Genomic DNA, 21,022 nt, shown 5'->3' with positions numbered 1-21,022 from the left:
TGCACAGACAAGGAATCCTATCAGCCTGGATAGTCTGGGGTTCAGGACCAGCGAATAGACAAGAGCAGCGCAGTATCCTTGCCCAGGAGGGAAGACAGGGGCAGACACAAATCCATCCATCCTCCAGGTGACTGGGCTCAGTGTCCCAGGGAGGATGTCAGAGGCTTCTCAGGGGAGGAGGTAGAGGAGCTAAGGGGGCAGGAAAGGGACAGGACACTTCAGGCTGTGCTGACAGTTTGAGCCAAGAATCAGGGTCAGGTGAAGTCAGCATGGGAGGGAGCAATGTGGATTTGCACATCGGATGGCACATGGGCCTCTAGCCTTGGGTGGCCATGTCATTATTGCCTCTGAGTTGGATCCCATCCCAGGGAGCAGGCTAGACCAGGGAGTAGAGTATAGAGGTTAAGATCACAGGCTGTGAGCCAGATCGCCTGGGTTCAGATCCCAGCTCTACACTTACTAGCTTCGAACCTTTATGCCTCAGTGTCCTAATCTGTAAAACAGATAATCATAAAATCCACTGCTTCAGGCTGTTGCAGGGATTCAAAGGGTTAACGGAACATAGTAAGTGTACGTAGAAACAGGTTATTATCAGAATTAGAATATCTTTATCCAGGGTGGCACCCATGGAGAGACTCTTTATTAACCTGGGTAGTGTTAGAAATCTGACAAGAGTGGCACCCAAAGCAGTTGGCCATGGCTGACCGAAGCAGGGAAACTTTTCTGTCCATTTCCTCAGGACTTTGAGTGAAGCCACAAGCGCAGTCTCCTCCTTTGCACCCGGAAGTCCCTAATCCACCTGCCAGCACTCAGTGTGGCTCTCGGCATTTGCACCGTGAAACTTACTTTCATTACGGAAATCATTAGTGTGTTGATAACTCAATCATATAATGAATGATGCATCGTTCCCTACACATGAGATTTTAAAAGGTGGTTTAGTATCTTTGCGTATGGTGGCAACTGCCCTTTTAATAGACCTTTTCCTTTTGCATATAACGTGTGTAATTAGATTATACAAATAATTCTCACTGCGGAAAACACAGAAAATAAAAGCAGGCATAATCACTCAACCTGGAGATAGCTGCTGCCAGTACTGTGGCCTGACAGGCACAATGATGGGCATTTGCTAGAATCGAATCTTCTGGAAGGGCACAGTTCTGAGGCTGTGGCAAAGCCAGGTTCATGTAGGAGGAAGGTGAGCTGGATGCATATATCCCCTGAGAAGCTGTGGAGTGGAGAAGTGTTCTGAGTTAGGCAGAATGAATCAGAGCACTGCTTTCCTGGAGGAAAAGTTTTGAAGCTGGGAGTTGTTTTAAAAAGGGGGGAGACAGAGAACAGAAAGTACAGGTGTTTATGAAGAGTGCAAGGTCCTGGTATAATGTCTCCTCATAACGAAATGTTTATAGTGCTCACAGCAAACCCTTACATCAGATTCACTGCATGCCAGGCTCTGTCTGCAGGCACTTTACACATAGAGCTTATAACAATCCTATGAGGTGGTATTATCATCCCCATTTTAGAGCTGAGGAAACTGAGGCACAGAAAGTTTAGGTGACTTGGGCAAGGTCACCCAGCTAGTAAGTGGCTCAGCCAGACTTGAGCCCAGGCAGCCTGGCTCTAGGGTCCAGGCTCTTAACTACCACACCCTCCACCCTCCCTCCCTCCCTCTGAATTTATCAAGTCAGGTGCGTGTCTGGGGTAACATTTAAAAGCGTGAGATAAAAATGGATCCATTTGGATGCTAGGAAGCTTTTTCCTACGCAGAGGTGTCCAGTTCGGCAGTAGCTGCTCCCGTCACCTTTCTCCCTAGCACAGGGACAAGGAGGGTGACCCCACCCCACCCCTACTTTTCAACACCCTGAGTTTCCATGGCCGAGAAGCAAACAGGGCATAAAGTGGTCTTTTGGATCCTGCAAACTAACATTCCGCTGTCCTTTGGGGATCCCCAGGAGCAGTGCTAGCCCTGATCCTTCTGCAGCAGGCCCCACCCCTCATCTCTCCCCCTCCCCGCTTCAGGATGGAGGAGAACAGGCCTGCTTCAAGAACAGAGGAACCAGGTGCTAACCGCTCACTCTCCTCTCCCCTGTAGGGTGTGGGAAGGCATGGACTCCATCAATATCTGCACGTTTGGGGATGTGGGTGGGCATGGTTCTTTGGGGGTCAGTGGCCTTAATATCGGGTTGCCTCTGACTGGTGACTGAACCTCTGTCCACAGGGCACTGGGTGAGGGAGCTGATAGAAATGGATGGTCCAAAATATTTGGCCCCTACGTGGATCCATCTGGAGCATCCATGAAGCCTAAGCTTATGCATGTGGCAAATTCGGACCCGCTAATTAGTTCTGCAAAAGTCACCCAAGTCTTTCAGCCACACAGAATACTCCTCAAGTGGTACAGTGTTTTATGAGAAAAAAACATGAGCTGTGTATTCTGATCAGCTGGGGCTACTGAAAGCATCTCTTAAATCTGTATCTTTAATAATTCAGTGTGTGTGCAGCCGCTAGCCTAGGTGTCTATCTGTTCCCCTCACCTTTCCAGCAACCATATTTCTAGATGATTCCTCTCCTGTGATCAGTCAGTTTTTGCCTAAAGGTTTCAACATTGCAACATTAGTCAAGTAGATTTAGGTGTCCAACTTGCTAATCATACTCCTTCAAGAAGATGGCCATGGGTTTAGCTTTTCCTGTAGTTTAAAAAGGTTCATGTCACTGGTCCATTAGCATGTGAAGAGAGGTAGTCATTGGTTCCAGAAAAATTCTGGGTCACACCATGTCTGGAATGGAAGAGAATTCAGACCCGCTGTCTCCTTACAGGGATGAACCGTTCCCAGGGTGGCATGGCTGCGGGGATCTCAGTTCCACCGTCCCTCGTGGCCTGGGAGGCATGGCCATCGGCAGCGGTGCCCTCTGCTCCCCCTCTGTAGTGGGGGCCTGTTCCAGTGTGAGATCTATGCGGTTTGCATAATGGGGGGTGGGACTCTGGACAGATGGGGTCTGACGGGGCGAGGGTGGAAAGTGGAGCAACGGGGAAATCTGTTCTCTCTCAGGTCCAAATGTCAGTTTAGAGATTGGCCCTCGCTGGGAAGCCAGAGCTAACTCTCCAGTCTCCTTCTCACTGGAGTTATGATTTACTCTGACTGTCAACCCTAGGTTTGGCATTCTTGCCACCTCCATTGAGTCTCCCCTCGCTGTGGTCCAGGAAAGGATGTAAAGGCTTTTTCATATAAATTGCTTAGTCATTTTCTTCCCCAACTAACTTCAGGTTAGTAGACATTTACTAAGAACTGACCGTGTGGGCCAGGCCCTCCGGGCAGGGACCCAGGTAGGGGACGGCAGTGCATGGGTGCACCCTTGTGCTTTGCCCTTGGACGAGGGGCTCTGTATAGACCCTCAGTGCTGATGGGGCAGCAGGGGAAGTGGGGCTGGGGCTCTGGGAGTCCCTTCGCTTGATCTGAGAGACTGTATGTTCCCAGGGCATCCCCCAACTATGCATATGTCAGGATGGAAAGACTGAGGCTAATCTTCCCAGGTTTTTATTTTTGGTGATTTGGAGTTTTATTGTATTTGGGTGATTCCTATATGGCTCCTTCTCTCTTTTGGTGTGTGTGATTAAATGTCATGGCAGAGATTTCCTCTTAGCAACCAGGTCAGTGCCTGCACCCTTCCTTGTTTTCCCTGATTGTTTCAGTGCTTCTCCAAGTGTGGTCCGTGGACCACCATTGACATCAGGATCCCCGAGGGGCTGGGGGTGAGGGGACTTGTTAAATATGCAGATGCTGGGCTCCACCCAGAGCTACTGAATCAGAAGTTCTGGGGATGAGCCCAGGAATCTGAATTTAAGCAAGCTTCCAGGTGAGTCCTATAAGAACTAAAGTTTGAGAGTCACTGGTTTGTGAGGGTGGCTCAGATAATTTGGCCATTGAGGTGACTTTCCCTCTGATTCTCACAGGATCAGATTCATCTCTTTGCCATTCTCCTCTGACTTTGTCAAAAAGTCAGAGCCAGTATGGACCACCCACGCTGGGTGAGGTGGGGACAAAGGCAGAAGAGAGGAGGAGAATGGAGTCTGTGTTCACAAGCACCAGCTAAGTGTCTGGCGCATCATGCATGTATTTCATCCATTGCTCGCAGCAACAGTATTATCTTCATTTCACGGATAAGGAAATTAAGGTCCCGAGAAGTTGATAACTTTATTAAGGTCACACAGCTAGTCCAGGATCCAACCTGAGGTCTAGGGAACGTCAATGTTCATATACTTTCCACTGCCTTGCCTCGGTTGTTCCTTGAGAATAAAATCATGGTGCATCAGAATGCTTCTGGATGAGGGGTTCCAACTGATCCTACCTTACGACACTCCAGAGATAAGGGGTGGAAGGTGACATAAGAGAACCTCCTGGAAATGTTTGTAGAAACATCTCCCCACAGCTTCTGCTCTCCAAGAATCTTGGATAGACCTTATTATGGGGCAGTTCACACATGCCTCTTATATGGGGATCCAGAATTAAAACTCAGACTTCTGGTGGGAGGACATTTGCCCTGATGACCTGGACAGAGACAGTTGATTGGGGGCCTCTGTCTCCGGCCTATTCCTGAATTGACAGTCCTCAAGAAGTCCCACCAGGGAAGTCTATTCAGAGTCCCCTCAGATGCAAAAGGTGTCCCCCCTGGATGTGGTAAGATGGAGAGAGGGGTTTCTGGTGGACAACATTCTTTCACTTGTTTTATAGGAAAAACTCTTACTTCTCTCACCTTATGTTATTTGGGATTTATAAAAAGGCATTTAAAGAAAGACCTGATTGGGTAGAAAATATTTTGTCACAAGTATACATATTTGATCTCAAGATATAGAACCTTTGAGTAGTTCTCCCTGGCAATGCCAGGGATGACTTCAGAAGGTGTCCCCAAGGGGCACATTGGTCCCCTGGGACTCTGGGATCTTTCTCCAGATCTTTCTTCATGTGGTATCCCCCTAGTCTCTGCCTCCTGGGCTTAGAGGGTCCTGCAGGGGCTGCATCTTGGGCACAGCATGGTCTGGATTCCACCAAGTTTGAGCTGGGGAGAAAATCAGGTTCAAAAGGCCACTAGATCTGCTCTGCGGAGGGAAAGGTGTTGTACCAGGATGGGGCTGGAGAAGGGGAGGTGGTAGAAATGGGGGAGGGTCTACCTCTCCTTTCTGGTGGTGGTGGTGGAGGGTGTGTATATGCATATTTGTGCCTCTAGTGTTTCCTCCATATTTAACGCAAAAGCTCATCTTCTGAGTGCTCCCTTGACCCACTCCCTTCCCTGGCTACTTGCCTCTCACCACCACTCTTCAGTAGCACCAAGGGTATAGGAGCGGGGTACCAGACAAAAGGTGATTCCCAGATTGTCATTTCGAATGTCCCTGTCCATTCCAAAGAGGGTTACACTTTGTGATTTCCTTGTGTGGTTACCCTGCATTTCTCACCATGCTTGGTTCGGGTGGGTAACGGCTCCAGTTTGTACTTCCCAAGATCCCAAGGACTGAAGCAGGGAACAGTTGGCAACACCAGGACCGGGAGAAGGAGCAGCCTGGGTGTGGGTGTTTGTGAGGATGGTCCAAAGCAGGGGGGATTTGAGACTTGGTGGAAGAGCACTTGTGGCCTCCGAAAGGAACGAAGAAGACCCCAAATCCCTAGCTTACCTGATTTTTTGAAAGCACTATAATCCATACTTCCTTATCCTTTGGAGATCCTGTGTATTTTGGGGAAGGGCATTGAATGTTTGCATAGGAGTAGAATATGGATAGAAGGTCTGATTTTGTCTTGATGGGGGTCTCAGCTTGGTTTGTGGAGTTTCAAAAAAAAAAAAAAAAGAGCCCTGGAGCCACCAACATGGGCCTACTTTATTGTCTGGGGCCCTTGCTCTTCTGGCTTGTTCTTGATTGAGAGATTCAGACCATTTGTCTTCTCCTTAAAATTTTTTTTTTTCTAATGAAACTTTAATCCTCAGTTACTCTTGGAGCATGCTCTTGGCTTTCTGCAAGGAATAGCTCTTTTCTCAGGAGAGAGCTGTGGGAGACCCAGAATCCTTTGAAAAGAGAAGAGCTTGCTCTGCATTTTTGCTGTTGGCTGCAAGGAGGGTGGTGGGGAGAGGTTTCATCTTCATAAGCTGATGGCACCTCGGGCTGCCATGCACACAAAACATGGAAACTTATTAAAAAGCTTATCGATATCTCCCAGCTCCTGGTTGTTTGACTTTTCAATGCACGGCGTCATATTTTTGAATATCAGATTTGGCATTTTAGTTATGCTTGGCCCAGACCCAAGGTAACATCAAGGTGTTTTCCCCAAGCACAGACTCACTGCACAGGCCCCCAGGCTGACGCCCAGAGCATGGAGGCCACTTCTTGCCCAGCGTCTCTCTGAGACATGGCAGAGCTGATGCTCAAATTTTGATCTCCTGACGTTTCAGCCCTGGAGATTTAACCTTTCCTGTGGATGAATGATGTGCCTTAAACTGAATGTTGGCCTATTGTGAGTATGACCATGCCCTTGAAGCCCAGAGAGATGGTAGAAAGAAGGAGAGGGGGCCAGAAACTTGGAGGAGGCCTGTCTGGTGTCAGCTGGCAAACCTCAAACAGCAGCAGTCTGAGCACTCGGGAGAGGCCTCCAGTGGAGTTATAGCTCTTTGGGTCTGAGATGAGGATTCATCAGAATGCACAGGCCCTTAACATCTCCTCCCAGGGATAGGCTGGGGGATGGGGCAGCAGAGGAGGCCGGCAGGGGGATATCTGCCTGGAATAGTGATGGCCAGTCTGTTCTCCTAATGGAGAAATGGAGGTGAGCCCAAGAGGGCTGAGGTCTACACCTCCTGCTCTACCAGCTGCCTGAGTTCATCCAACCATCTCAGGACTGACATGTTCTGCAGCCCCATCCTGGGACTTGGTTGGGGGTCAAAGCCAGGAGGAGACACTTCCTACTCTCCAGGAACTTCCAGCTTGATCCAGTGTCCAGACACACCCAGTGACATCCCTGGCCACGAGCCACAAAGAAAGAACCAGAGATCTTTAGGGTTTGAGACACTGTGGGGCAGGAAGCGGGGGATGTGTGTGGGGGGGGGAGGGTAGGGAAGGGGGGCAGAGGGAGTGCTGAGCAAAGGCAAATGGGAGGAAGGGTGTGGGGTAGCCTATGTGTCCACGTGGGATAGTCCTGGGAGGCCTCAGGCGGCGGACTTGTCTCCATTGGGTGGAGCCTGCATCTGGGAAGGTGAGCATCTGGGTGGAGGGGTTGCACAGGGCTGAGGAGCAGCTGGGGAAAGAGGAGATGGAGGAGCCTGTTTCTGACATAAGGAGCACATGCATATGCTGGGAAGTGGTGTGAACCAGGCAGTAGGGGATGAGAGCTATGAGTTTGGGATTCTGGCTGCTGGGGAGGGGGATTTGTGGGGTGGGGATGGGGAAAAAGAGGTCATGTGGGGATCTGGAGCTGTGGTCCAGGCCTGAGGGGTCTGAGCTGGAATCAGGCTATGGAAGTGGACAGGAAGAGGCAGAATCGCTGGAGGGCTGGGAAACACTGCATGGGGTTGGAAAGGACTGGCCAGCTGGAGATGGGGCCAGAGGGCTCCGAGTGTCGAACATGTTGCAGGTACAGGGACAGTGTTGTTCACAAGATCACATGTCTTTGCATAGCAGCAGCATTTATTGAAACAAGGACTGAGACAACCCAGAAGGCGAGGCACCCACAGACAGTCATAGCAAGAGGGAGACCCAGGTAGTGGTCTCACCTGCTCCATCCCACCCACTCAGCACTGGACAGATCCCTCCTGCATCGGCAGGGGGTGACCTTGGAGCAACCATGGGGTTTTCTTTGAAATGTATAAAGGTGTATTGAGTAGCAAGATCTGTCCAAAGTCAAAAGAATTCCCCCCATAATGGGCCTCTCAACTGGGAGGTCACAGGAGGAGTTTGGCTGGAACAGGTTAACCTAGAAGAAGGCAGTTGGTTAGAGAGACAAGCAAAACACAAACAAAAATGACCAAGGGGCAATTCTTTCCTGCAGAGACCTTACCGGCCAGGAGAGGGGAGCTGCTGGAAGTGGTGGTGGTGGTGGTGGGGGGTGCTGCTTCCTCTCTGATTCTCAGGTTGTGGGAGACCAGGCTGTATAATTAGGCTTATTCCTTGTGCCAGGAGAAGGCCAAATTTTCACAACGTCCAGCGGCCCTGGGTGACCAGTAGGGTCCCAGAGAGCCTGGTGAATAATACAAATTGGCCACTGGTATTTAGGAGTCAAATTGGAATTGAGTAAAAGGGCTGGGAATGACTCTCTCTAACTGAAGCCTGTTGGAGAACCAGGAAACAACTCCCTAAAATGAGAAGGTGGTGGAGAGCAGTGGAGGGTCTTTCCCTTGGAGGAACACGTGGAAGATTCTGGCAGCAAGCACACATTTTCCATTCACACACCATTCCATGCCCGGGGGACGCAGGCGGGGCCTCGGACTCTAGGCAAAGCAGACGGACCTGCTCCCGCAGTTGAAGCTGGAGACGCGGGGCTGACAGGGGGCACAGGAGTCGGGCGCCATCACTGTGATGCTGCACCCAGTGGCCGTGGGGCCAGAGGCAATCTGGTGGCCCGGTGTGGTGCTATACATGAGGCCCCCCAGGTGACTCCACAGCGGGAGCTGCTGACGCCTGTGGGAAGAGAGGGGACAGGAAGGGCTGAGTGGCCTGTTGTAATGTCACCAACCCAGGACAGGCCCTAAGGGCTTCTGCACCGCAGGAGCTTCCTCCTCCTCAAAGGGGTTTAGTGGTTCATAACTCAGACCCTGTTCTCCTCAGCATCTCAGCCTTCTAGGGCAGGGGTCCCCAACCCCTAGGAACCGGGCCACACAGCAGGAGGTGAGCCGTGGGTGAGCAAGCGAAGTTTCATCTGCTGCTCCCCATCACTCCACCATCACCCCCCCGCACCCCACCTCCATGGAAAAATTGTCTTCCACGAAACTGGTCCCTGGTGCCACAATGGTTGGGGACCGCTGTTCTTGGGCACCTGGGTGAGAAGGAATCGAGGACCCCTACACTCAGAGGGGCAAAGCTACTGTGCCCTTATTACCCTGGCCTGCAGTTCACATCTCCACCAGTGGATGGCGCTCAACTAAACTTCGTTTAATGCCTCCAGGGAAGAGGCGGGGGGGGGGGTGAGGGGGGCAGAGGGGAGCATGAAAGTCCCCCTCCCTCCCAGGCCCGGAACATTCCGGGTTTAGTGGGTTAGGCTGTCAGGTTCAGATCTGCCCATCAACAAAGCCATTTTTCTAGGGGTGTTTCAAGCGGGTACTTACAGACATTCACAGAGCCCACACCTTCGCACAGCCTAAGGGGAAAGAAAACTCTGTTAACTCTGGGCACTGAGCTGGATTCCTTGAGGCAGATGGTTGCTTGGCCACAGAGAGGGCCTTCCTGTGTACAGATCCAACCCCCAAGAGGCAGGAAGTGCTCTCCCAAAGTCTGTATGAAATGCTCACTCTCTTTAACTATTCTCTGACCACAGAGACAAGGCCTTCTGATGTTCAGCAGAGGTGAGTGAGTTTATGAACTCCACCCGTGGCCTCCAATCTGAATGACTTGACCCACCCTGGATAATGCCTATCAGGCTCACAGAAAGGAGAGTCGAATTGAATGCAGCAGCGTGTGTGAAAGGGCTTGATGCCAAGGAAGAGCTACAGCCATAGGGTGCATCATCCTTATAATGCACCCACCTCCGGGGCAGGCCAAGCTTCAGTCTCCTTTAGGAAGCTACTGGAAGACAATGGATTTTAGAGCCACATGTCTTGGGTGCAGATCCTGGCTCTTGTGTTTGTTAACTGTGTGGCCACAAGAAAGTCACTGAACTCTGGGCCTTATTTCCTTACCTTTGGATGGGAAAAATGATACCTACCTCACTGGACTGGGAGGATTAAAATGAGCACCTAGCACAGGCCTGATAAGCATTCAGTAAATTATCATTATTATTGAACAGAGATACAGCTCACATTTGGGCTCAGCGAAATTCACTGCCAGAGGACCAGGACCTCCTCCTTCTAGACCCCGAGGTCTTCCTTAGCCCCCACCTGTGCTCCTCGCCCTCCAGCAGGCGCCTGTAGGTGGCGATCTCGATGACCAGGCCCAGCTTGGAGTTCATCACCTCCGGGTACTCCTTGAGCAGGCAGGCCATGTCCCGCTTGGCCTTCTGCAGGGCCTCCTCCAGCCCGGCCAGTTTGCAGCGGGCATCATTAAGGGCCGCCTCGCCCTGCTGCTCCGCCTCGGCCACGGCGGCCTCCAGCTTGGCCCGCTGTGGGGAAGGAGATGAGAGGACGAGCATGAGAGAGAGAGGAGGTGCAGGTAGGTTAACTACCTATAAACAGGTAGTTAATGGGACTATGAACACGAGGGAAGAATGGGCACTTTTCAACATCTCTCCTTTGGTGGTGTCGCAGGGTGGCCAGGGAGGGGGAACATCAGTGATACGGCTCATCCCAGCTCCAGTGCTGCGTGATGTGCCAGGGGCACTGCCCTTTCTCTGGACCCCTACTTCCTCACGGGCACACTCTGAGGCCTGATTAGGGCCAGGCCTTTGCTCTCCTGCTGGCAAAGGGCCTGGTGCTGCAGTCTGCCTGTGCTGGGTATTCAAGCTCTCCTGGAACCCATACCTGGCACTTGGCATTTTCAATCTCGGCCATCAGCCTCTGGATCATGCGGTTCAGCTCACTGATCTCCTCCTTGGTGCGGCGCAGGGTCTCCCCGTGCCAGATCACCGTGGCCTTCATCTCCTCGCACTTGGGGGAAGCAGAGATGCTCCTGAGGCTCAGGGTGGGACATCCCATCCATTCAGGACAACATGGATGATTGTGAAGTTTGTACAGTGCTCAGCCTGTGCAGCCAGACATGGCAGCCCCACCCTGACCCCCAAATTGAGATCTGTCAGTCCTTTTCTTACCATCCCTAAAGATCAAAATCCCCAGACAAAAGAAGCCTTTTCTAATATGCACCTCACATCCTTCCCAGTGCCATGTCTAGGAGGCAGGTGTCCTGGGCCACTCACCTTGCTGCGGTACCAGGACTCAGCCTCGGCCTGGCTGCGGCTGGCAACATCATCGTACTGAGCCTTGATCTCGGCGACGAAACAGTCCATGTTCAGGTCGCGGCTGTTGTCCATCTTGATGAAGACTGAGGTGTCTGAGGTGTGGGCGTTGAGGACCTGGAGCTCCTGGGGGGCCGAGAGCCAATGCATTTGGTTCTGGTGCCTTGTCAGGGCCACGTGCTCCACCCCTGGGGGCCGTGTCCACTCCCTGGAGGGGGCACTGGTCATGTATGATACATGACTCCCACTCCCTTTCATCCACACACACATCATAAGACAGTAAAGCTGGGAGGGGCTTCGGAGGTCAGCTGGGGACAGCCCACGACTTAACAAAGGGGGAAACTGAGGCCCAGCATGTGAAAAAGGCCTGACTCAAAGTCACTCAGCAAGGGATCTGGGGTCTGAATGCCGGGACTAGTGATCTGTCCAGGAATTAAGACCCCCTCTCTAACTGGAAACCCACCCTATCCCCCTCCCGCATATACTCTTTCATATCCATGTAGAGACCAACACGCACAAAGGCCAGCACACAGGCACACACGCTGCAACACCCAGGGGCTCACTGGCACAGAAAGGCCCAAGCACACTCAAGCGCCACCGTCCTTGGGGCTTACCTGCACGTGTCTGTGACAGCTACACGACACGTCCCTCTTGCATGTGCGTACATGTTCTTTACATGCTTCCATCACTCAGGGAAACGTGCAAACATGAAAACAACACCTCCCCCGAGTCCTCACGCCTTCCCTCCCTGCTTCCTGGCTGGCTGGCAGGGGCCTTCTCACCTCGTCATAGAGGCGCTTCAGGAAGCTAGACTCCTCCACCAGGGCCTCCACGTTGGCTTCCAGGTCTGACTTCTGCAGGTAGGCGCAGTCCACGTCCTGGCAGTGGGGCGAAGAGGAGGGGGCGTGCATGTGGGAAGAGGCCCCCGGAAGGTGCCTCTGGGTCGGTGTGGTGACCCAGCACGGTGGAGGCTGCACAGAGGGTGCCCCTCCCTCCCTGCCCTGTGACCAGCCCCTCACCTTCTTTAGAACCACGAACTCGTTCTCTGCTGTGGCCCTCAGAGCCCCCTCCTCTTCATACCTGGGGGTGAGGGAGACAGGGTCCGGAAGTGAGGGGTCGGGGCTTGGCAACCATCTCAGCTCCTGGGCAAGCTCTTCCGGGGCTCAGAAGGGATGAACTGTGCAAATGTCATCCTGTCCTCTCCTTGGTCTATTTTGTGCATTGTTCGTGGGCTAGCCCCATCCCAGCCTGGCTTATTCCACCCCACTCCTGCTGCCTCTGGATGAGTAACACTCCATCCCCCAAGTCTAAAATCATCTTTGCATCCTAGATCCAAAGAGAGGTGGTGCCATGGACAGGAAGGGCACAGAGCCCGTGTCATGAAGGTGAGCAGGAGTGGAGGAACAAGAAAGCTGTAGAACCCCATATTGGGTTTCCTTACTCCCCCGAAAACAGCTCTCAGACTCACGGGCCTCCATGGGGTTGAGGTGGAGCCAAAGAATCTGAAAAAACCTAGGGCCCTACTGACCATCGCCTTGGGTCCCAGGAAGCCCCTGTTGACAGACAGGCAGGAATCTTAATGAAGCTGCTTCAAGAGGCTTGTGGGTGGAGCTTTCCCACTGCCCCTGTTATTCTGGGTCAGGCGCACTCACTTCTCCTTGTAGCCCTCCAGCACTTCCTGCACATGGCTGAGCTCCGAGGCCAGCCTCCCGCTGTCGGCCTCCACGCGCTCGGCCTCCCACCTCAGCGTCTGGATGTAGCCCTGGAACAGGGGCTCCAGGTTGCTCTCACAGCACTGACGGTTCTGGTAGAACTGCCACTTGGCCTCCAGCAGCCTGTTCTGCTGCTCCAGGAAGCGCACCTGCCGCCCAGGGTGGGAGAAAGAGACTCAGGAGGAGGCTGGGGAGGTGCCTGCCTCCCCAGAGCTCTCTCTCCCTCTACTCTGATGTTCTCTGAACAGCCAGGGCCAGGCAAGGGCTGAGCCATGGAGTGTCTGCGACTCAGCGGGCCTTGCTCCCAGTCCCCAAGGGAGGCACTGTGGGTGTGAGTGCCCCCAGCTTGAGGCCAAGGGTCTGATTCAGCTCCCAGGTCTGCCACTGTAACAGCAAATTGTCTAACCTCTGGGTGCTTGGTTTTCTCATTTCCAAAACAGAGATGATAATAGTACCTTCCTTAAAGTTGTGAAAATTGAACAAGTTACTATATGTAAAGTGCTTAGAACAGTTTCTGACACACAGTAAGTGCTCAATCAGTTGAACTATGACTTGTTAATTACCAGTCATTCTTCATTTATTCATTTATGCAATAAACATTTATTGAATATTTATTATGTGGTGCCAGGACTTGTGCTAAGATACACACACACACACACATCTTTGTCTATGTCTGTACCTATCAATCAATTTTATTCAATTCTCACAACGCTTTGTGGGAGGATCTTATTTCTCCTGTAGTACAGAAGGGGAAACACAGACCCCAAGGTATGAAATGACTAACTTATTGTCTCATAATTAGTAAGGAGTCAGGATCTCATGGCCCTTGAGTCCCCTTCACTTGCCTGTCACCATAGTCTGTCTAAGCTGCTCACTAAACTCTCAGCTTCAATTTGTTATTCAAAAAACAAAGATGATAATAGCTACTCCATTGAGTCATGTTGAGTATTAACTGAGATCACTAAAGAGAAAGGGATAATAAGAAGGTACCCCTGTTGCCCCCGATCCCAGACCCCAGAGCCTGGTCATACTTCCTCAGCTGGAGTAAGGCCTCACCGACACAGTAGAAGCCGACATGAGGGGAGATGCAGAGGTGGCCTTTCTGAGAGGCAGCCTCAGGGCAGTTCCAGGTTCCTCACGCTCTGCACTGGTGGGCCTCCTCCCGCCAGCCTGGCGGCCTTGCCTTTCCCATTCCCAGCTCTGCATCCATGAAGGAGGCTGCCAAGCCTGCTTGGTTAACTGTCACACCTCCCCACCCACTACTGTCCTTGGAAAAGAATGCTAACAGCTAACGTTTATCAAGCACTTATTGTGTGCCAGCACTGTCCCTGCATGAACCCCGTGAATCCTCACACCAAGCCTGTGAGGCCGGACAAGCAGCCCGCCTGAGGACTCCCATGGCGGAGGGGCAGGGCGAGGGTGGGGAGGCAGCATGGCTCTGAGCAGCACCCTAAACACTTCCGGAGCTGCAGCACCCTAACGACTTCTGTAGCAGCCCCACCGCAGGAATCTCCTCTCCCCACTCCCGCTCTTCCGGTACCCAGTGCCCTGTGTTTCAGTGGCAACTCTGATATTCCCATGCTGTCTTGTCTTGGGAAACACACACACTTTATAGACTATAGACTCAATTTCTGGACCACAATGGGTGTCCGATATACTTTGCAGGAATTAAACGAGAAGACGGATTGTTCCGCGCATACTGGTCTGCATTTCTCTCCTGCTGCTGGCTGCCATGCTGGCTCCCCTACAGATCCTCCCAAGGGGAGGGCAGGGCTGGGGCTGTCTCTGGACCATCCCAGGCCTCACTGACCTTGTCGATGAAAGCAGCGAACCTGCTGTTGAGACACTTGATCTGCTCCTTCTCTTCGTGCTTCACACACTGTGCCTTGGGGTCGATCTCCAGGTTGAGGGGCGCAAGGAGCCTCTCGTTGACCGACACGGTGGTGATGCAGGGTGGCCTGGGGCTGCACACGCCACCGAAGCGGTACCCGAAGCTGTGGACACAGGAGCCGGTGTGGAAGCCGCCCTCTGCTATGTGGGGCCCACAGGAGCCCAGGGCTGAGACGTTGCGGCTGCCGAAGCCCGTCAGCCCCCGGTAGCAGGACACCCCTCGGTAGGGGGCAGCGCTGATGCAGCAGCGGCTGCCAGTTTCGGGGGCCACAGCTGAGCACGAGCTGAAGGTCCTGGTGACCCCACATCCTGGGCTGATCCTGTAGGAGCGGCAGGTCATGGTGTGGATCTGAACGGATGGAGGCTGAGCGCGCTGGGGTGTCGAGGGCGGCGTGTGCGCTGCTTAGGATGCTCTGGCTCCTCTGATCCCGGTCCTTTTATTGGTGGGGAGAGCTGGGGTTGGCTGCATGAAAGGAGTGAAAAGTCATTTTATGTTGTTTATTGGCTTGGAGAGTTTGCCAGAGACTCCCCAAGGACTTGTCTTAAAGGTGAGCTCAGCTGCGACTCTGGGCTTCCCTAAAAGTATTGAAGATGTTATTAGGGATACTGTGTGTTTGCACTTTTCATCTTCAAAGCTCGTTTACATACATTAGGTAATGAATTTTCTCACAGTCTCCCTGTGAGATGGTCTCCACCCACACCTGGAGGCGGGTTTGAACTCCACAACTGTCTGAGGTGGCTGGGCATGGGGTAGGGGCTGGGGCCACTGTCTCCAGGGAGAAGTTCTAGGGTCCCAGGTTGGGTGAGACCACCAGCGGTCATCACCTCTGTCCTCTTGGCTCCACATTGAACACATTCTCAAGTAAATCCATGTGTTTCAGGGGCAGATAGATCAGGTGAGTCCAAACCCACTCAGGCAGCATTGCTTGGAGGTGGTTTGGGTCCAGAGGGGCCATTTTGACCATGCTCCCTGCAGAACAGAGGACTGGAGCACGTGGTCCCTTAGAACCTTCTGGATTCCACCCTAGCGGTTTCTGTTCCAGAGCCTTCATTTCTCACCCACAAAATTACAACTCTCAGTGGCCACAGTGACGGCCCCTTGTGGATAAGGGGGTCCCTCCCTTTAGCCGCTTTCTCCCACTTGGCTGAAAGGATGGCAGAAGCCGGGATAACCTCGCTGCTACGGACTCGCTCTGGACACCGTCCCTGGGCTCTTTAAGAAGAAACAGGTCCTGTGAGTCTCACTTCCTTCCAAGACCACCAGCCAGGGCAGGGGCTCATCCTGTTTGTCAGCCCCAGAATTGTCATCCTTAGAAGAACATTCAGAGACTGCTCTGCACAGAGACGGGGGTGGGAAGGTAGCTTTTTTTTGTCCAAGGACACTGTGATTTCTGGCTCCTGGGGGCTCTGAAATGGTCGTTCCTTCTAACATCCCTGCATCCCTGTGTGTCCTGGGGCCATTTATTAGGATAATGATGGATAGTCTTTAATGTTCATTGAGCACAGAGCTGGGGCTGTGGTCTGTGCTGAGGGAGGATAGCCAGGCCCCTGAGGGGTCAGGAACTTCAGGAAGAAGAGCTGAGGAACTTCTTCTGAGGGTGACAGCCCCTCCAGGGAGCCTCCCAGAACCAAATGCTGTCCCTGTGCCACGGTTCCCTGAATCCTCTCTCAGATGCCCCACGTTCTGTCCTGGGTCTGCCCTTGTCTTCACAGCCAGGTCCACTGCAGGTCTTTGCCCAGCACCAAGCTGACTGGTTTCTATCTCCACATCCCACACCTGTCCTTCCAAGTAGGGCAGAGACTTTGGGTAGGCAAGGAGCAGGAGGCCTCACTAGCTGGCCCCAAATAGTCTTCAGATCATAGTCACCCATGGTGAAGCCGCTGGCATCTAGCAATCTGGGCAATGGAATCCGAACTGGAGGACCTGGTCTAAGTGTCAGCTTGGACACTTCCTAGCTGGGTGGCTTTGGGGAAGCTCTTAACCTCTCTGAGTTTCTGATTCCTTGGCCGTAATGTGGGATTCATTCTTATCTTCTGGGGTTGTTGGGGGGATTAAGTGGATAATATACAAGAATGTGCTTTGGGGACCAAAAGGGTCTGTATAAAGGAAAGGGACTCTTGCTTCCTATCAGAAACTCCCCTGCCACCCCCTGCATCCCCTCACCCAGCAGAGAGTGGGCCTGCTCCTTGCCCCGTCCACAAGCTTCACCTCCTCTGCACATTTATGATTTCATTCTCCTTTCAAGGTTGCTTTTAATGTTTTCTTTAACCTGATTTCACTAGTGTACAAATTTGGGGTGGAGTCTGGGGTGGAGAGAGGAGGCTATACTGGGGAGCACGGGGGATGGTTTCCCAGCCCCCATCCCTCAAGTGGGGCCCTGCAGGCCTGGATCCAGGGATGGATCCTTGAGCCTCGGACAGTGAGCTCACTGACTGATGATGGTGTAGACCTGGATGGTGTGGTGTGGCCAAGAGGAATTCGGACCCTTTGAAAGTGAGGAGGGTGGGGCCTGAGCATGGGAGGTGCAGGAGGGACAGGCCCTCCGCTCTGCCAGCCTGGAGAGCCCATAAAACCTCATCCGCTTCTCAACTCCCGTGAGCCCCTGCTCTCCTTCAGCTGATTGAAGAGGATGGAAAACCCATTTCTGCCTCTTGGTAGCAGGAGGGAGCGGAGGCTTAGCCCCAGAGGGAGGCTCTTGTGTCAGCTGTTCCCTCAGGCCCCCAACACACACACACACACACACACACACACACACACACACACCCTGTAAGCCTCCACCTCAAATTGGGCCTAGGCACTGAGGATGGGAAAGGGGAGCCAGGGGACTCAGGAGACCTGGAGATACCCCACAGCCTTCAGAAATAAAAGACCCATCCAGGACCAGCAGGACTATTCAGAACCAGGGTGCGAGCCCCTGGGCGGGTGTGATGGGAGTGAAGGCAGGCCCCACCCAGCACAGGGATGTGCTCGTGGCCGTTGGTTGCTTTGCATCACTGCAGGTGGCAGCAGAGCCCAGGGCCAGTGGGGAATGCTCAGGAAGACTGTCCACATGGTGCTTCCGATTGAAGGGGCTGGGCTGGAGGGGGAGGCTGAGTCCTTATGGGGCTGTCCCCAGGTCATCCAGGGCAAGTGAGAAACTCACAGATCAGGCCAATCTGGCACAACGCCCTGGGGGGTTTGTGTAGACCTATGGGACCTGGGTCTTTGCCATCTGGTTCTACCCAAGGGAGGCACAGAGAACCCATAGGACCATGCCCATCTCTACCCATCACCCAAGCACACTGCTTAGTGAGACCAGATCCTTGTCTGGGTGCTGGGGTGGGAGCTGGATCTCTCTTTATTGGCCTTCTCCTCATTTACTGCCCACATGTGCCCTGTGGGTTCTCCGCACCTCTCTCCCTATCCCCAAGCCTTCTCCCTGGTCACACATTTGCCTGGAATGTCCCAGAACAGCCGGCCACCTCTTCCAGGAAGCCTTTTTGGACTAGTCAGAGGAAGGCTGTGATTTCTCCTCCTCTGGCTCAGTAGGCAGCTCACTAAATGCCCTTTCCAGGGCTGCCCAGTTAACTCCAATTAGCCTCCTCCACACCCTCTTGTCCTGGGTGCTGGCATTCATCATGCTCTTTGGTCTTGTCCCATTGTGCTCCTCCCCACCTTTTGAAAGCCACACCCAGTGTCAGAACGTCCACTCGAAAACCCATGACCCTCCCATAATTTAAAATGCTCCTGAGAGGTCACTTTTCCCAGGAAGTCTTCAAGCGCTAATTGGCTGAGAGAGGTTTCCTACTCCACCCTGGGATCCCTGGAAGCTTCCATGACTCCCTTTGAATCTGCTCCATTCCTGGAGTCCATCTCCTGGGGTTCCCCAGAGGCCTCACCGCTCATACTCACACCCACTGCTGATGCTCCACCCTCCTCCCGCATGTTACCTAAGCTGGGATGCTTGCTGGGGGCACACGTGCTCTTCCACCCACCAGGCGCTCACTACCTGCCCTCCCTTCTGCTCTCTCTACTGTGCTTAAAATCCCCCTGCTCCTAGGAGGGCTTCCTGGATTTGTCCAAAGATAGGAGAGCGCTGATACCTTCTCGTCTTGCCCTGCATGTCCTTAGAGCTGCCTGTTGACCCTTGCAGTTTTGAGTATTTATCTGCCTGGACTCTCAGGCAGTGTCTTGCTATCCTTCCTGGCTGACTAGTTCTCTGGGATTGACCCTGAGAGCTCCCATGGGCATGTACTGATCAGGGCCTTGGTAGCTGCCCACACAGTTCATTCAAGTTGGGCATCTCCCCTCATCTCTGCTGGTCTTTTCCACAATTTTATTATGCATCCAGATCTACGCCACCTCCTGGTGCTGGGACACAGTTCTTGAAGGGTTTTTTAGCCCCGTGACACTTCCTCTGGCTTTTGCAAGACTTGGGTGTGACTCAGAGACCCTATGTGAGAGGAGTGAGGTCAGAGCAACAGAGAGGTGTTGGATGAACACTGGACCCTCCCAAGAACATCCGGGGCTGGGCCCCTCATCCAGCTGGCAAAGCTGCTCCCTGGGCCACCCCATCTTTCCTCTCATGGGCTTCCCTGCCAGGAACTCTAGACTCTCCTCCCGAACCCTGTCTACATGTCTTCCTGCAGGCAGCTTTCTCTCATGGCTTTGCTGTTTCCTGTGGCTATTCTGGGCCAGAGCAGATGCTCAGTAAATACAGAGCCTCAAATTTCAAAATTGGACCATATTAATGGTTTTGAAATTTTCTTCCTCTCCCCCCCCTTTCCTCCTCCCTTCCCCCTCCTTCCCCCTCCCTCGTCTTCTTCTCTTCCTTCACCTCCTTCTCTTCTTCTTTAACAGTAGAACCATTTCCCTAAATCTTAGGAGGAAAACAGCTATATAAACCTGCCCGTCTGTCTGTCTATCTATCTATCTATCTATACAAACAGATAAGATGCACATGCTGGTCTCTGCTTGCCCTGCCCTCACCCCCACTCCAGTGATCCCCTTAAGACACTGAGCTGTGTCACTCCTCTGCTCAAATGCCCTGATAATTCTCCATTTCACTCAAAGTAAAAAAAGAAAGAAAGAAAAAAAGCTCTAATGATGCACCGCCTGTCCCTCTTGTTACAGTTCTCACCTCATCCCCTTGCTCTCGTCACCCACACCGGCCTCCCTCTGCTTCTCAGACACACCCGGCCCACTCCTGACTCAGGGCCTTTGCACTGACTGGCCCTTCTGCCCTGAATGCTGTTCCCTCCACCACATGGCTTGCTCCGTTGCCACCCGTGGCTCTTTGCCCCAACGTCACCTCTCAAACAGGCTTCCCTGGCATTTCCTTTAAAAATGGCAACCTGCCTTCTCCCCCCCAGAGCGTTCTCCATCCAGCTTATCCTGCTCTGATCTATTTCTTTGTTCCATAGCAGTTAACACCTTCTAGCACACCCTATAATTGGCCTGTTTATTCTATCTCTTGATGATTATCAGTCTTTCCTCTCACCCCAAAATAAACTCCATGGAAGCAGGATTTTTGTCCATCTTGTTCATTGATGGTTCCCAAGCACTTGGAACAGTGTTGGGGATAGAGTAAGTGCCCAGTAAATACTTGCTGACTGAATGACTGTGTAAATGAATGGATGTCTTGGGTACTTTAAATATTTTATATGTGGCATTAAATGCCACTGATGGGAAACTCTGGCCCTTGAGCCCTGAGGAGCACACTTAGTTTGAGAACCATGGGGCTCAGAGCCCTCCATGGCTCTTTCCTGATTCAAGCCTGTGGTTTTCTGAGCATCTGTGGGAACACAGGCTGACAGAGGCACAGGATGGTTAAAAGAGTGCTGTGCTGGGCTGGTGAGTGAGGGGGTGGATTTCTTAAAGTTGCTATTCAGTGTTGCAATGTTTGTATCCTAAACATAGTTTTGGAGAAAACAATTTGTTTTTAAAAGACTCCCCTCTCATAGCACAGGGAATTGTACTCAATATTTTGTAATAAACTATAAGGGAAAATCATCTGAAAGGGAATATTTATATATATATATATTTGTATATGTATATAGAAATGAGTCTCTGTGCTGTACACCTGAAACTAACACGATATTGTAAATCAACTATACGTCAATTTAAAAAAAAACTTAGGGAAATTGATTAAAAAAGACAAAAGGAAAAAAAACAAAACAAAAACTCCCCTCTCCCTCCACAAAATCCTATTGCGGGAGTGCTTTGAAAATGCCCTAGTGCGGGGTCTCCAGGGAAGTTGGTGGCCAGCAGAGGGCAGCAAAGCCCCACAGGCAGCCGCGCAGAGTCTCAGTCCTGGTTGCCGGAGCGGGAAAGGCTAGGGAGCCGCCTGCCTGCGGATCAGAGCTGGGGCTTCG

General features: G+C 52.4%; 1 protein-coding gene across 1 annotated transcript; it reads right to left on the bottom strand.

The window, feature by feature from the left end:
- Positions 1-8,454: 8,454 nt before the first annotated feature.
- LOC308624861 (keratin, type II cuticular Hb5-like) lies at positions 8,455-15,008 on the bottom strand (the record flags this gene model as incomplete). The annotated part of the gene is given in 10 exon segments (XM_081248616.1): positions 8,455-8,615; positions 8,618-8,644; positions 9,289-9,320; positions 10,057-10,277; positions 10,636-10,761; positions 11,028-11,192; positions 11,849-11,944; positions 12,086-12,146; positions 12,719-12,927; positions 14,589-15,008. Coding segments are annotated over 10 exon segments (1,518 nt in total).
- Between the last annotated feature and the right edge of the window lie 6,014 nt (positions 15,009-21,022).

The sequence above is a fragment of the Mesoplodon bidens genome (genome assembly GCF_964165515.1).
Source record: "Mesoplodon bidens genome assembly, chromosome: 11".
Lineage (NCBI taxonomy): Eukaryota > Metazoa > Chordata > Mammalia > Artiodactyla > Ziphiidae > Mesoplodon > Mesoplodon bidens.
The sequence above is the reverse complement of the archived record's forward strand: the minus strand, read 5'-3'. Positions and strand labels throughout refer to the sequence as shown.